Consider the following 12,947-nt stretch of genomic DNA (forward strand, 5'->3'; position numbering starts at 1 on the left):
CGCGCCGCGCCCGGGGACCCATCTCCATGATGTGGAGCCAGGCTGATGGTCAGAATCACCTGGCTGGAGGATTCACCTATTGCACATGTTTTTAGTGGTAGGGGAAACCGGAGTACCCGGAGGAAACCTACGCAAACACGGGGAGAACATGCAAACTCCACACAGAAAGGCCCCGTCCTGGTGGGAATCGAACCCGGGACATTCTAGCTGTGAAGCGGAGGCGCTAACCGCTGCGCTACCGTGCCGCTCAGAAATAACAATTATTTGAATACAGTTTGGACGTGTTGGTGCAGTGAGGTCATTCTCAGAAGCTGAACAGAGAATATCAGCAGCATGGCCGCTGTTGCTTCATCCCTGTATTGTTCGTGAGTGAAGTTAATCAATTTTGAATGAGATTGAACAAGGAAGGAAGGAGCTCCGGAGGAAAAGTAGTGTTCTTTTATTAGACACAAAATAAAAATACACATGCCCTGAAATGTTGATACAAGGGCTTAACATCGGTGTTGCTTTGGTATAAAGGGACTATATGCAGCAGATTCACCTCACAACATTAGTTTGACTGATATGAAATTTGGAAATTAACAATACTCACTTGCCATGCTTTTGTCACAAATTATTCCGTGGAAACATTTCTTTAACTCTATGCTTAGGAGTGGATGACCTTTTTCCATACAATACCTCAATGCAATCAGAGCTTCATATAGTCCCCTTAATCAAAACATTACAAAGGCATATCCATTTTGTTCATAATTCAGATGAGATGAGACACAAATGTTCCTTTTAATACCATTGCTACATAAAATCGTCTCTTGAGCCACCAGTGTCACTCCTATATTTGACAATGAATGCCCCCCTCTTTACAGTACGTTTTGTTGCTTGGCCTCTGTCCGTGATCAAACTCAAACTCTCACAACAACCCACCCCACCACTATCAGGAGCCATCTTTGTTCTGGTAGATTTGAAATAAGCATCAAGAGACTTGCTTGAAACCACATGACCGACAGCTATCTAAAAACCAATAGCAGCAATGTAAGATAAATGTAAGTACAGTTCCCAGTGAGTCGGGCTCGAGCTCCTCTCCCACGGCCTCAGCCTAAACTAGGAGTCACCTAAACACTACCAAAAAAAATGACACAGAGTATGGTTTAGGCTTCGGTTTGCACGGAAAGGAGTTGAGATACCAGTGAGCATGTCTGTGATAACTGATGGACATTAAGGTGCTTCTTCAGCATGTGGCACCGTTCTTTAAGTGAAGGCCAGAATGTCTTTACACAAACCTGCTGGACTACTCATTCAACATACAAGCAGCAGATCCTTCAGTAGGGACAGATGACAGACCAAAGCTAGTTAACTCGCTCCCAGTTTAGAAAAGGAGGTCACTGGATACAATTGTAATGCCTTTGAAGTTATATTGTCTAGCACAGTGCATTAGTCTCATTGATGGAAATGTGGTTACATACAGGCAGCTGAACGTGGCATCTGAGTTGCAAAATTAATTTATAAAACTGGAAATGAAATGCTTGTATTATTTTTTCACAATAGCTTGAAAGTTATGATGGCACTTTTAACACTGAAAATAAGCACATATATGAAATACCATGGGGAGTTGAAGTCTGAAATCGCTCCATAATAAAGGATCCGAGTAGAAACACGCACTCTTTCACTCACGAAATCAGATACACTTTTCTCTACTGACATTTAGTTTGACAAACATACTGTATCAGGCAGCACGCACACTTTGATTATTGACTTTCTTCCCCGCTGCCCCAAGCTGTCTTACTTACAAAGGCATAGCCCAGCGCTTTTCTCTCTTCAGTTCACATTAGTGGGAAGACAGTGCTCAAGGGCAGTGACAAATGAGACCCATTCTTCAAGTATTCCTCTGCTTCGACCAGCTCCTGCTCAGAGAGACTCCTCTCTGCAAGGCAACCGTTACCTTGAACTGGGACGGTCAAGCCCAAATACAAAAGTAGATTCACTAATGTCCACTTTATATTCTGTGGCTACCGTGACGAGGGCAGAGATGGGACATCTTGGGAGTATCTTTGGCCGTGTGTGATTTTCCCTTTGTCATGAGTGAATGTGCATATCTTTAAAGGGGCACACACCTTCAGCTCAAACCACAGTGGGCCGTACCCCATCCCATCCAGTGCCCTTCCCTTTCAGGGATCAAAGCTCTTCAGTAGTCCAGCTGAGAGCTGCTTTTAAGTCAGTGCTTAGTCACTAATAACTGTATTTATTCACCACCCGCATCTGAGGAGTCTGTGGGGAGAACCCATTGGGTTTGGGGGGCACATCAGGCTTTAGGGATGGGGTTCGTTTCAGTCCTGTCCGGGGCAGAGACCCGTGCCCACTGTAGCTGCTCTGTCGGGACACTGACGATGGGTGACCCCCCGGCCCCAAGTGAGAGTCCAGTCTAGAGGGCGGGGTGGGGGGTATGTACCCTCTGTTCATACTGTGTTGGCGGGTGACAGACACCCCCATGGTTACCCCATTTGGGGAGGTGGACAGAGCACCCCTGTGAGAGGCACTCCGGTGGAGCGGGTACCTTGGCCGCTCCAGTGTGCCCCCCATACTCAGGCTGCCTGAGGGGCTGGTGGGGGAGGGAGGGATGGGCACGTCCACTCTCTTGGTTGGACTGTGCCGGGGCAGGGAGGAGGAGGGGGAGTATAGGGATGCCTCTCGGCTGGGCACCTTGGGGGGTATTTCAGTCAGTTCCTCCATAGGCTCCAGGGTGAGATGTTGTCGTGGGCGGGGTCCGCCCTCCTCTTGGATAATGGCGTTGGGGTTGGCCACAGAGTCATTGAGGTGCTTTAAAAGGTCATTGAGAGTATTCCTGGCATCCACAGACCTCTTTGGATCTTTGTGGCTCCGTTTGGAGTCCGGGTTCTTGGACCTCTTCTCTGAAGAGCGCGGCAGCGAGTCGTCCTCTATCGAATCCATGCTGGGCAGCTCGTGCGTGGCGTTAGGCAGCACCACTGCACTGGGGATGTGAGAGTGTCCCAGGGCCAGCTGAGCGTGAGCTGGAGATGAAGACAGAAACTGAGGGCTCTTGGGCGCTGAGTTGGCCTCTTTTCGAGACACTTTCCCATGAGCCCTTTCCCACTGGTTTTTGATGGGCGTCAGGCCCTTCTGCTGCAGCACTGGGGTTGACTCAGGAGTGGGCAGAGCAGCGAGCTCCGGGGGCTGGCATCCATCTCTGAGGATCATGGTCTTTGTGTCGGCGCCGGGTGCATTCAGGTCCTTGCTCAGGAGGTTGGTGTAGAGCTTGGGGCAGTCCATGTTGGCCTGGTATTCCTGCAAAAAAAAAGAAAAGGGCAGTGTTAAAACTCATTACCAGATTTTCCTCCAAACACATCTATTATGGTGACTTTGATGAAGGGAGGCCATTCTAATGAGAACTGTACCTTCACTGGGCTGTCAAACAGTCCATTGAGTTTGACAAAGCTCCCAGTGGAGTCAGAGGAGGAGGGCGCACACTCCGCGTCTTTGTGAATCTGTCTTGGCTTTCGCAGAAATGAATCTCGGTAACAAAAGACAAACAGCCCGGCCATGAGCGCCCCCATCAGGAAGGCGGCGAACACACAGGTAATCAGGATGTTCATGTGCACCATCTGGTTAGTGTCTCCTGCCTGGATGTCCCATATACCTACAACACATTATGCCAATATGTTAACGCTCTGCTGAGAACTAGCTATCAAAAACGTTCTCTCAATCACCCGCCGAAATGTGCATGTCCGTGAAGACACAACCATGCATGACTCTCTCAGCTCGAACCAGTCAACCACATTGAAACCTCATACATATTGATCGATTTTTATTCACAGATGAATAACAAATGGTGTCACAAGCTGTTAGGTACCCACATCCAATTCGCCATCTATAAGAAGCAGCGTTGTGTTAGTCCAGGAAAACCTGATTGTATTTTTGTCATGCTTTTTTTTTTTACCAAGAGGTTTATCAGAGGTCAGACAGCTCAATCGATTCAGAAGCTGTAAGGGAGAAAATTGGGACGGTTTGTCTTTTAGATAGTTTGTTAGTAACCACAGACATTGAAAGAGTTAGTCATTCCCGTGTGCAGCCACTATAGAGATGTCAGGCCCGGACAATGATCTACCAGCCCAGAGGTAAACTGTTACTACAAGTGGAGTTAAAAGATCTACACCGGCAGCCAGAAGGTAAACAAAAGAAAGAAAGAAAAAAAAACGTGTGAAAGAATCAATAAAAGTAAGTGAAAGGGGTAATGATTAAAAGGAAGAAAATAGATTTTTTTTTACCAAATGTGTACTAAGAAAGAAACGTATAGCCAAGGGAATAGACTACAAAATGCGATCAAAGTAACAGAAATCACAAACATTAGATATAGAAATAATAGATACAAGTTAAATAAAAAGGTGTACATTTAATATTGTTGCAGCAAGACAGAAAATATGTATCTATTTTATTTTATCATCCACTATTTATTTATTTATTTATTTATGTTTTTAGAAATTACATTAGAAGCTCACTGAACTTGCACAAAATAAGTCATTATTGTATATTTCCTACATCAGATGGGTCGGGTCCAAATGTAGACCGCAGGATTTTCAGTGGGCTTTTGTTAATTAATAGCCTGCTGTCTTATATTGTACCATCAACATGAATTGAGATACCAGAGATACAATGATTCTTTTTTTTTGCCAAACAGCAACAATATTAAAATAAAAGTGAATAAAACAATAAACTGCCATTAAGTGCATTGATCTATTCATCTAATTTGAGCTTCTGCATAGAGGAGCTCTTTGGGGAAGCGCTTTAGCGGCTCCCCTATGGGCCTTACCCTCTTGCCCCCTTGAGCCTAAAGAATTGGACGTGGAGGGGTCGTCCTGCAGCACAAAGCCCTGGTCGTAGAGCTCTGGGCCAGGTACGGGGCTGGGGGTCTGAGTGGGCATGTCTATGGGGGGCAGAATACGCCCTCCGCGGGGCTGCCCTGTGACTGGCATGGCTGACAACTCCATGTCTGCGGTAACAAACAAAAGGGTTAACACACTTGGGCAACACCGTTATTGTGTCTGGGTTAGTAGCAACAACAAGTAGAAGAAGAAGTCACTTTTGTTGTTAGTCTTAAACTTTTTATCAATTATTCATTAGCTGTGGGAGTCCAATAGAAATTCATAACTTTTTTTTTTAGAGAAAGAAAGTAAGGAGTGTGTACACAACAGTAGAAATGATTGGGATGGTGCTCGGTCATGCATGAAGGGGGTGATAAAACAGAAAGTCACAAAACAAGTAAAGTGATTTTCTTTTTTTTTTCTTTTTTTTTTGCAGAGGAAGATGTGCAGTGAATTGTTTTGGAAATGATTTGGAGACAGCGATGCAACGTGATGATTAGCATTCAAGGAGCGAGTGGTGACGAAAATAAAAGAATGGAGGTGGTAGTGGTGGTGGTGGCGGTGAGGAAGGTTCAGATCGGAGAGGGCTGAACTCATGGTAACATAAAAACTATTGGGAGTAAAAAGAGATCAAACTAACCAGAGGTGGGATCGCCAAATGATTTGTAATCTGGAGCGGACGTAGTGCCCAAAAACGCTACAAAAATAAAAAGGATTCAAAAGGACAAGCAGTCAGCACCAAGGGCATTCAAAGAGCTAAGAAACTAAGAAAACTACCAATCGAGTGCAGGTTATTTTCTGTGGCGCTAATGACAAATAGCACTCCGTTCGCCGTGTCCTTTTAGCTTTGCTCTGGGTCTGATCGATATGGGGTTCAGCGGCGGTCATGTTCAGCGGGTATCAATGAAGAGTCAAATAAAAAAAAATAAAAAAAAGAAACTATGGCGCTTACTTAGGCCTTAAACCTCAAAATAAACTTCTATTCACACCAGCTGAGCATGACAAAAGTGTACATGTCCTGATTTGCTGCATTAGTTTAAGGAGGGCCATGTACTATGTGTGTTCTGTAATAGACTTACACTGAGCAGCCATAACAATATGACCGGGAAAGAGATATGCTTTTGCAATAACACTTGATTGTGTTTGTCGTAATGTTATGGCCGGTCAGTGTGTACTGGGAAAGTTAGCAAAAGGGGAGTTACTTGCAAGATGCCTGTGTGTTCATATGTTTTTGTAAGCGGTTTTGCCATTTGATATTTTGGTTGTACTGTAGGACATATGGCACGATTTGAGGTTTTTTTTTTTTTACCTTGGCAATCTCCCAAATGAGCCGTGTTTCCAAGCTCGACATCTTGTTCATAGCCACTCCTAAAGATAAAAAACAGACGATACGGTTGAGACAAACAACATTTATTTACTCTACATTTACTACATTGTCAATTTTACACTTACGCAACATCAGGCGGGATCCTCTCACAGGCTCCGCTAGCCATCCACCCACAATATGGATCCCTCGAAGCAATGCATGCCCTATTTTCACCAGAGCAAACAATTGGTTAGAGGGTGGTTTAATATTACCTGAACATAAAAGACCGTGTCAGGCTAAAGATTAACCGCAAAGCACAACGTGGAACTGGAGATATGACTTTTACAAGCCAGAACAAAGGCCGGACTAAACTAGGACTACTCCTGGACTGAAAACGTAACAAAATCCAGAACTAAACTAGCAGTGACTTTAGCTAATGTAAGACTATAAAAGGGTTAAAGCAAGGCCAAACCAGGATTAAATAAGAACTACACTAGGGCGATTTAAAGACTGAGAATGAAAGAGCGTGTAAACCAGGCCCAAACTTGCCGAAATGATTCCCCAGTACCATAAGAAGAAACCCAATAACTAGCCTTAACCACGCTGTTTTTGTATCTTACTTTTGGCAGTGCGAGTGCCTCTCGCAGCGGCTGAGGGGCAGGCGGATGACGCAGCTGGAGAAGGCCACGTACAGGCTGTGAGTCTCTTTGTCCAAATGCAGAGACAGCACGCGCCGGTCGTCCTCGTGGCCCGAAAGGCACCTGGGACACAGGACAGGGGACGAAACCTGATCAGAGGCTCATCTGATAACACTGTCTCCTGCTGCGGTCTCAGTAGATTCAATCAATTGTGAGGTGGCAGTGCGTTTTGTCAGCAGCGATTTAACCTTTTAACACGTCGGGCCCCAAAGCTCCCATTAAACCATTCATGCATTTAATCTTTTTCACCATTTTTTTGGAGGTCACAGACAGCTAGAGCATTCTTCTTTTTTTTTTTACTAGATTTAACCAACAGTGAGTTAGCTTAGCACATTGCATATGATCCCCAAATTCAGCAATACATGACCCCTAAACCAGTTTCAAATTGATTTTCTTTTTTTGCACACAAACAATGAAAAGGGAGCACAAAAATTTGAGTCAATTGTAGTGAAAGCATTTTCTAACAACCCGATTCTTCACAGGGACATGTTCCACCACTTTCAGGCACCACAGTAGACAATAGCCCTTTTATGCCAACACTAACAATCTTACAGGAAATTACAATAATAACCTAAAATAATGAAACTGTTTCGACACTGTTTTGAAAATGTTTGTGGGGTCCTTACTTGGCCTTGTTGAAGACGTCGATCTCCTCCACTAGAACGCTGTCATTCAGGGAGGAGCTGGAGGTCTTGGACAGGACTTTGAGAAGGATCCCGGACTCGGACCCGATGAAGACCACAGTGTAGTTCTTATAGGGGCCAGCCTCATTATCCACAGCCAGTGCGGTCATCCTGTACCTAAGCAAAATGAATGCATACAAATGTGTTAACGATTTTGATTTGATGCTCCTACTAATGCGTAACACTACTAGGCTGGCAAAAGTATAGCTAATAGGCTAGAGCAGTGGTTTTTCAAACTTTTCACACCAATTACTACCTCATAAATACATTTACCCGAGATGAAATCAGGACTAAACTGGGTGAAAAAAACATCAAACTCAAAACGTATTCCTATGATGGTGTCCACGCTCGTTGCCGTACCTGACTCGTGTCTTGGTGAACCAGGGCTCGTCCCGGATGGACGGCACGGCTGTGTCCATGAGCGGGTGCGACTTGATGAACTGCAGCGTCTCGTCGGGGAACTCCACGGAGCTCTTGAGGGACGCGGCCGGTCCGTGACCCACGCAGCAGCCGGGCCTAAACACAACAGGGGTCAGAGAGCTCAAAGGTCGGGCGTGCACGATGGCACTCCTGGGAGCCGTAATAATATCGCGCATTGAGATGGATCGGAGGGGAGCAGGTGCCTTTTAGAATCACACAAAGGTCGTCCCCTCTTTTTGGACATAAATTATACATATGCCCCGTTATGCCCCATCAATGATTCACGACGGTAACAAGGTTAGACTCCGTTATTTCGTAATGGAAGAAACAGACAGAAATAGACTATATGTTAGGTTCAGAAAGTACATGCCACCTCTATTTATGTTTGTGATGCTGTGGGTACTGAAAGTGAGTCAGAATGTTTTCCCAAAACTACATAATTATTTGAATGTTTTTATTTCATTACTGAAGGAAAATCAGTGTAGACTTTCTACAATTGTATACACATTTTAAGTATCTAATTTCCCTGGCTTTATATACTGTATGTTCTGATGTTTTTTCTCATTGATCCTTGGACACAGGAGGTAGGATTTCCATAATCATTGTGCTGACATATTGTACCAATGGGTCATGATTAAGTAAGTGTTCTTTGAAAGCTTCCCTTTTGTTCTGTAATCTCAAACGTTCACTTTTTCAACATCTCTGTATAAAATTGCCACTTTGCTGTCGTAACACTATGATTAAAACTGCCCACAGGCATTATCCCATCAAACTAAGTGATAATTAGAATCCCTGCTTTAGTGTCAGACTGCAAAGTTACAAAATAGAAATGAATAAAAGGGGTCAGTGTCGTTTCTCAACCTGAAGTATATTACACGTCGATTATAAACAGGTTAAAAATGCAACGGGTCTTATTATTCCTCATTTATTATTCAGTCTTAGCAGATGGGGCGTGTGTGCGTGTGTTTGTTGGGTCATAGCTAATAAACAGAGCATTACAAGTAAAACAATTTTCAAGGAGCGAGTTTGAGGAGCCCGGTTGGACATCGCATTGTCTCTTCAGCAGGGGTCAGATTTAATGGTGTGGCTAAAATTACTCAATTAGCACCGACTTGGGCAATTACTTGTGAAGCGCTGCGTTATATATCAGATCCCTTTCACCGTTCCACTTGGCAGGTAATTGGGTTTGGGGCAATGCCGGACAGTGCTTTTTATAAGTGCTATCAATTTTGTAATTCTTTTAGGCAGCAGTATCAAAAGTATAGTATTTTGTGTGTTTTTTTTGTGTGTGTGTGTGACGAGACTATAAAAGGCACAAAAATGCTGCCATGCACTATTAAGCCCCTATTTTCAGAAGAAACAGTGTCTAAATTGATAATACACGCGCTAACAATAAGTTTCTATAGTTAAAGCAGTACTAAGTAACTCTTGCCCCTAGAGGCCATAAGCACAACTGCAGGTGTCGTAGCATGTTGCGTTTTTTTACTCATTAATTGTCCGTGAGAGTAAATACAACACTGACAGAAAAGACAAAGGGAGAGAGGGATATTGTTCATCCAATTACACAATGGAGATATCTCGTTTCACTCAAACTTGGCTGTAAATACTGTTTAAGTGGTGCTAGCCCGCAGTTAGCTTTGCCTGTTAGCTTCTTCTTTGTGATTCCATTAGTGTGTATTGGGGCCTCTGACCCGGTGCAGGAAAGCTACACTTGTATTACCCCCAGAGGGAATACGAAAAGGATTTATTAAAGGTAAACAAGTTTCTTAGTACTGCTTTGACTGTAGATTATTTCTACAAAAATGCTATTAAGCTATTTAGGAGCCTTCATTGAAAAATATTCCCTTTTTTTTAACAGGAATACAACCAATATTTACCGTGGCTTGGGTAGTTTCTCGTCTGGGAATGGTGTCCAAACAGAGTCTGGCGTTTTCTGTTCTTTGAAACGTCCCATGAAGACCTTCTCTATGTCGGCCATGGAAAAGGCACACACCGCTGAGCCGGGAATACTGGGCAAAACACACACAAAGAAACAAGATACTTCATTTACAAAAAGGTCAAGCTAGGGCAGACGCCAAAGAAACACTACTGTGCAATATGGCTTAAGTAGATCCTTGGCAATATGTGAACGGTGGTTTACGACATTAAATGCATTTATGGTCAAAGCCAAGCCTTTCATCTAAATTAAATGATTAGGTACAACAATTAATCTTTCTCGTCCCCTCAAAGTGACTTGATTCATGCTGCAAAAGGCCATTTTTCAAGCTAACCTGTTCATCTGGGTGGTAAAGACGCCGACCACAGATGGGACCCCGTTGATGTCGATGATGTCTGTGATGGACTGCAGCACGTCAAAGTAGAAAAAGGATTCTCCCGGGACCGAGCAGTTGAGCCGGGCCTTCACGAACGACGTCCAGTGCTTCTCCAAAACCCTCTGCGACCCCCCTACGTCATTCTTGCAGATACGGGCCACTCGCGAATACACAACCTGGAGATGTCGGAGAAACACGAAGGGAATGGGTTTAGAGAGGTTGGAGAAATGACAAATCCAAACTTTTGAGACACATACTGTGATAATTTCATTTGAGTTTAAACACAAGGATTTGGCTCAGTGTGCATTTTATAAACATCCCAAACTTGTACCATTGAAGATAAATTACTTAACTAAGACAAGAATCCCAAGTATTTCAGAACATGATTGGAATACATTTCTAAATGTCTAAATCTTTCTACCAAAGAAAGAGAGATACAGAGACATGGCAATGAGCAAAGTGGTTCAACAGCCCATAACAGCGAATTCTAATGCTCATTTTAGCTTCATGCTACATACTAATGGTAAGCTTTAGTGCCAGTTTCAAGAATGAGACGAATATTTACATGGGCCCAATTTTTTTTTTACCCGACTTTACTTATATTCCGCTAAAAAATGTCTAAAAGAGTAAAAATGTGATTCCCATTACAAGCTTCCTTCCCCTACTTGGCCACACCCCCTAGTACGACGCATTGCCGTCTGTATCCAAAGACATCTCCTCTGGTGGTGCCCAACGAGCCGTTTTATTTTGTTTGAGAGTACGTGGTGGGAAAAGTGTGAGAACCACAGACCTAAATACCTGCAGCCTTTCTCAATGCGTTAATACAAACCTGCAATTTTGATTTCGATTCGATTGCAAACAACCTCACAGCTGCGGCTTAGAGCGAGCCACTAAAACACTCCCAGCGCCTTAAATAATGCATTGTGCCTCGCTGAAACGCACAGGCGACTTAGCAAACCCATCTTTAGCTTTGTGCCTGAAAAGTGTTTGGCCTAACTGGAGCACAAACATAAAAAAAAAAAGGCTGTGGTGCATTACGGAGGGTGCATAAACGCGGCTGCCATGGAGGCAGTTGGTTCAGACATTTTGAATAATTTACCGACGCAAAGCTCCGTCAGAGGCCAGGTGTCGCCCCAGCATTAGTCGAACTGAAATATTTATGAGCCGGGTGCTGATGGAGGACTTCCTGTTTGAGGACGAAGCGCACAATGACGTTAAATTCAAATGCGGGATGTTCGGATACCCTTTAATACACTAATACTTCTGCTGAACTTTAGTCATACACTGATTATGCACAACAGCTCAAAACAAGGAAGATTGAGATTTGAAAATGGTCTAGGATTATCACTGTAATGGCTAGACCACTCCGTATTACCTGTACATTTTATTACATATTATGTTATTTTTTTCCACAACCCAGAAACCATTGATGAAAATTAGCTAATTGTCATAACTCGGATACCTAAAAATTATCACAAGAAGCCACAATATATCGGAAAATCCCTGAGGACCTCCATTTGACTGCGATTGTGTGTTACATTTTACCTATGGGTTTCCTTCTGTTTGTTCCGTTTTAGCCCTTGGGCCCAATATGATGATTGTAAAGCATTAATGAAACGCACTGTGCTGACATAGTTCAGTAAAATACCATTATGGTCATATGTTATCAAATATGCATTTTTTTTTCTTGTAAAACAATACATAAATAATTGATCAATCCAGTAGTGAGTTTGTGGAGAGAACTTGATGGATAAAGATGATAAATAAAGACAAGCATCCTCTATCATCAAGAAACTGGAGGTCTCTGCATGAAGAGTTCTCCAAACGCCAACTGGAAGTACTTGTCAACCAACAAATAAACATCTGACAGCAGTGAAAAAGCATTTTGCCAATGGTTGTTGAGTGTGCGGGAAATTTTGGAGATGGCCATTACGGTTTTTATGCACCAGAATGCCTTATGCTGCTTATGCTACTTCACTACTTCCAGCCAGAACAGATCCTTTCACTAAATAAAAATCGCTTTCACTGAAATTTTGGCCTGAAAAACGAACAATTTTGCGTGAACGTGTGAGACCAAAGCGTGTTATATCTAAGGGACAAATCCTCTCACTGCATGCAATGGTTTTAGTACATTAGCGGGACATTCACAGGAAACGCTCGCTGTTGAAATTTCCAGTACATCCTGTCATCACCCAAACAAAAAAAGGACTCAGGCAGCTCGCTGCCAAAGACTGACTACAAGCCGTTTTTCTGGCTAGCGGCCCTCGCTGAATCCACACAGAATATGTAATGGAATCTAAAGCGGTGGATTGCAAAGTTTTCACACCATGTACCACCTCATTGAAAATATTTGGCTTCATCATCATCACTAATGGGCTAAGAATGGGTATTTTGAAATTAAGATGCAACAGGGACTGAGTGAAGGTCTCGAAGAGGATTTGCAAGATTATTCGGGATTTGGATGTAAACATTTACTAAAACTGGACTAAATCAGATGAAAGGACTGAGCCAGGGATAAACAACCAGGCCAAAACCGGGACAAAACTCATGCGGCTTAACAAACTCTAAACTACTTCTTTATTTATATCACCTTTAATCTAGAAAGGCTACAATCATTTCATACGACTAACCTAGGACTTAACCAAGACCATACTAGA

At 43.4% G+C, this 12,947-nt stretch overlaps 1 protein-coding gene across 2 annotated transcripts in view; it reads right to left on the bottom strand.

The window, feature by feature from the left end:
• Window positions 1-424: 424 nt before the first annotated feature.
• Window positions 425-12,947, bottom strand: part of sema6d (semaphorin 6D) — a 29,269-nt gene continuing 16,746 nt past the window's right edge. Inside the window, exons 10-20 of one of the 2 annotated variants that reach the window (XM_079554823.1) lie at window positions 10,249-10,466; window positions 9,856-9,987; window positions 7,919-8,074; window positions 7,502-7,675; window positions 6,798-6,938; window positions 6,324-6,401; window positions 6,181-6,239; window positions 5,512-5,568; window positions 4,820-4,999; window positions 3,408-3,649; window positions 425-3,297 (exon numbers count right to left, since the gene is read on the bottom strand). In XM_079554823.1, the coding sequence (XP_079410949.1) occupies window positions 2,224-3,297; window positions 3,408-3,649; window positions 4,820-4,999; window positions 5,512-5,568; window positions 6,181-6,239; window positions 6,324-6,401; window positions 6,798-6,938; window positions 7,502-7,675; window positions 7,919-8,074; window positions 9,856-9,987; window positions 10,249-10,466 (2,511 nt within the window). In that variant the 3' untranslated portion in view covers window positions 425-2,223. The remainder of the gene's footprint in view (window positions 3,298-3,407; window positions 3,650-4,819; window positions 5,000-5,511; window positions 5,569-6,180; window positions 6,240-6,323; window positions 6,402-6,797; window positions 6,939-7,501; window positions 7,676-7,918; window positions 8,075-9,855; window positions 9,988-10,248; window positions 10,467-12,947) is intronic. The other variant, XM_079554824.1, reaches the window with a different exon arrangement.

This window comes from Gobius niger, assembly GCF_951799975.1.
Source record: "Gobius niger genome assembly, chromosome: 4".
NCBI lineage: Eukaryota > Metazoa > Chordata > Actinopteri > Gobiiformes > Gobiidae > Gobius > Gobius niger.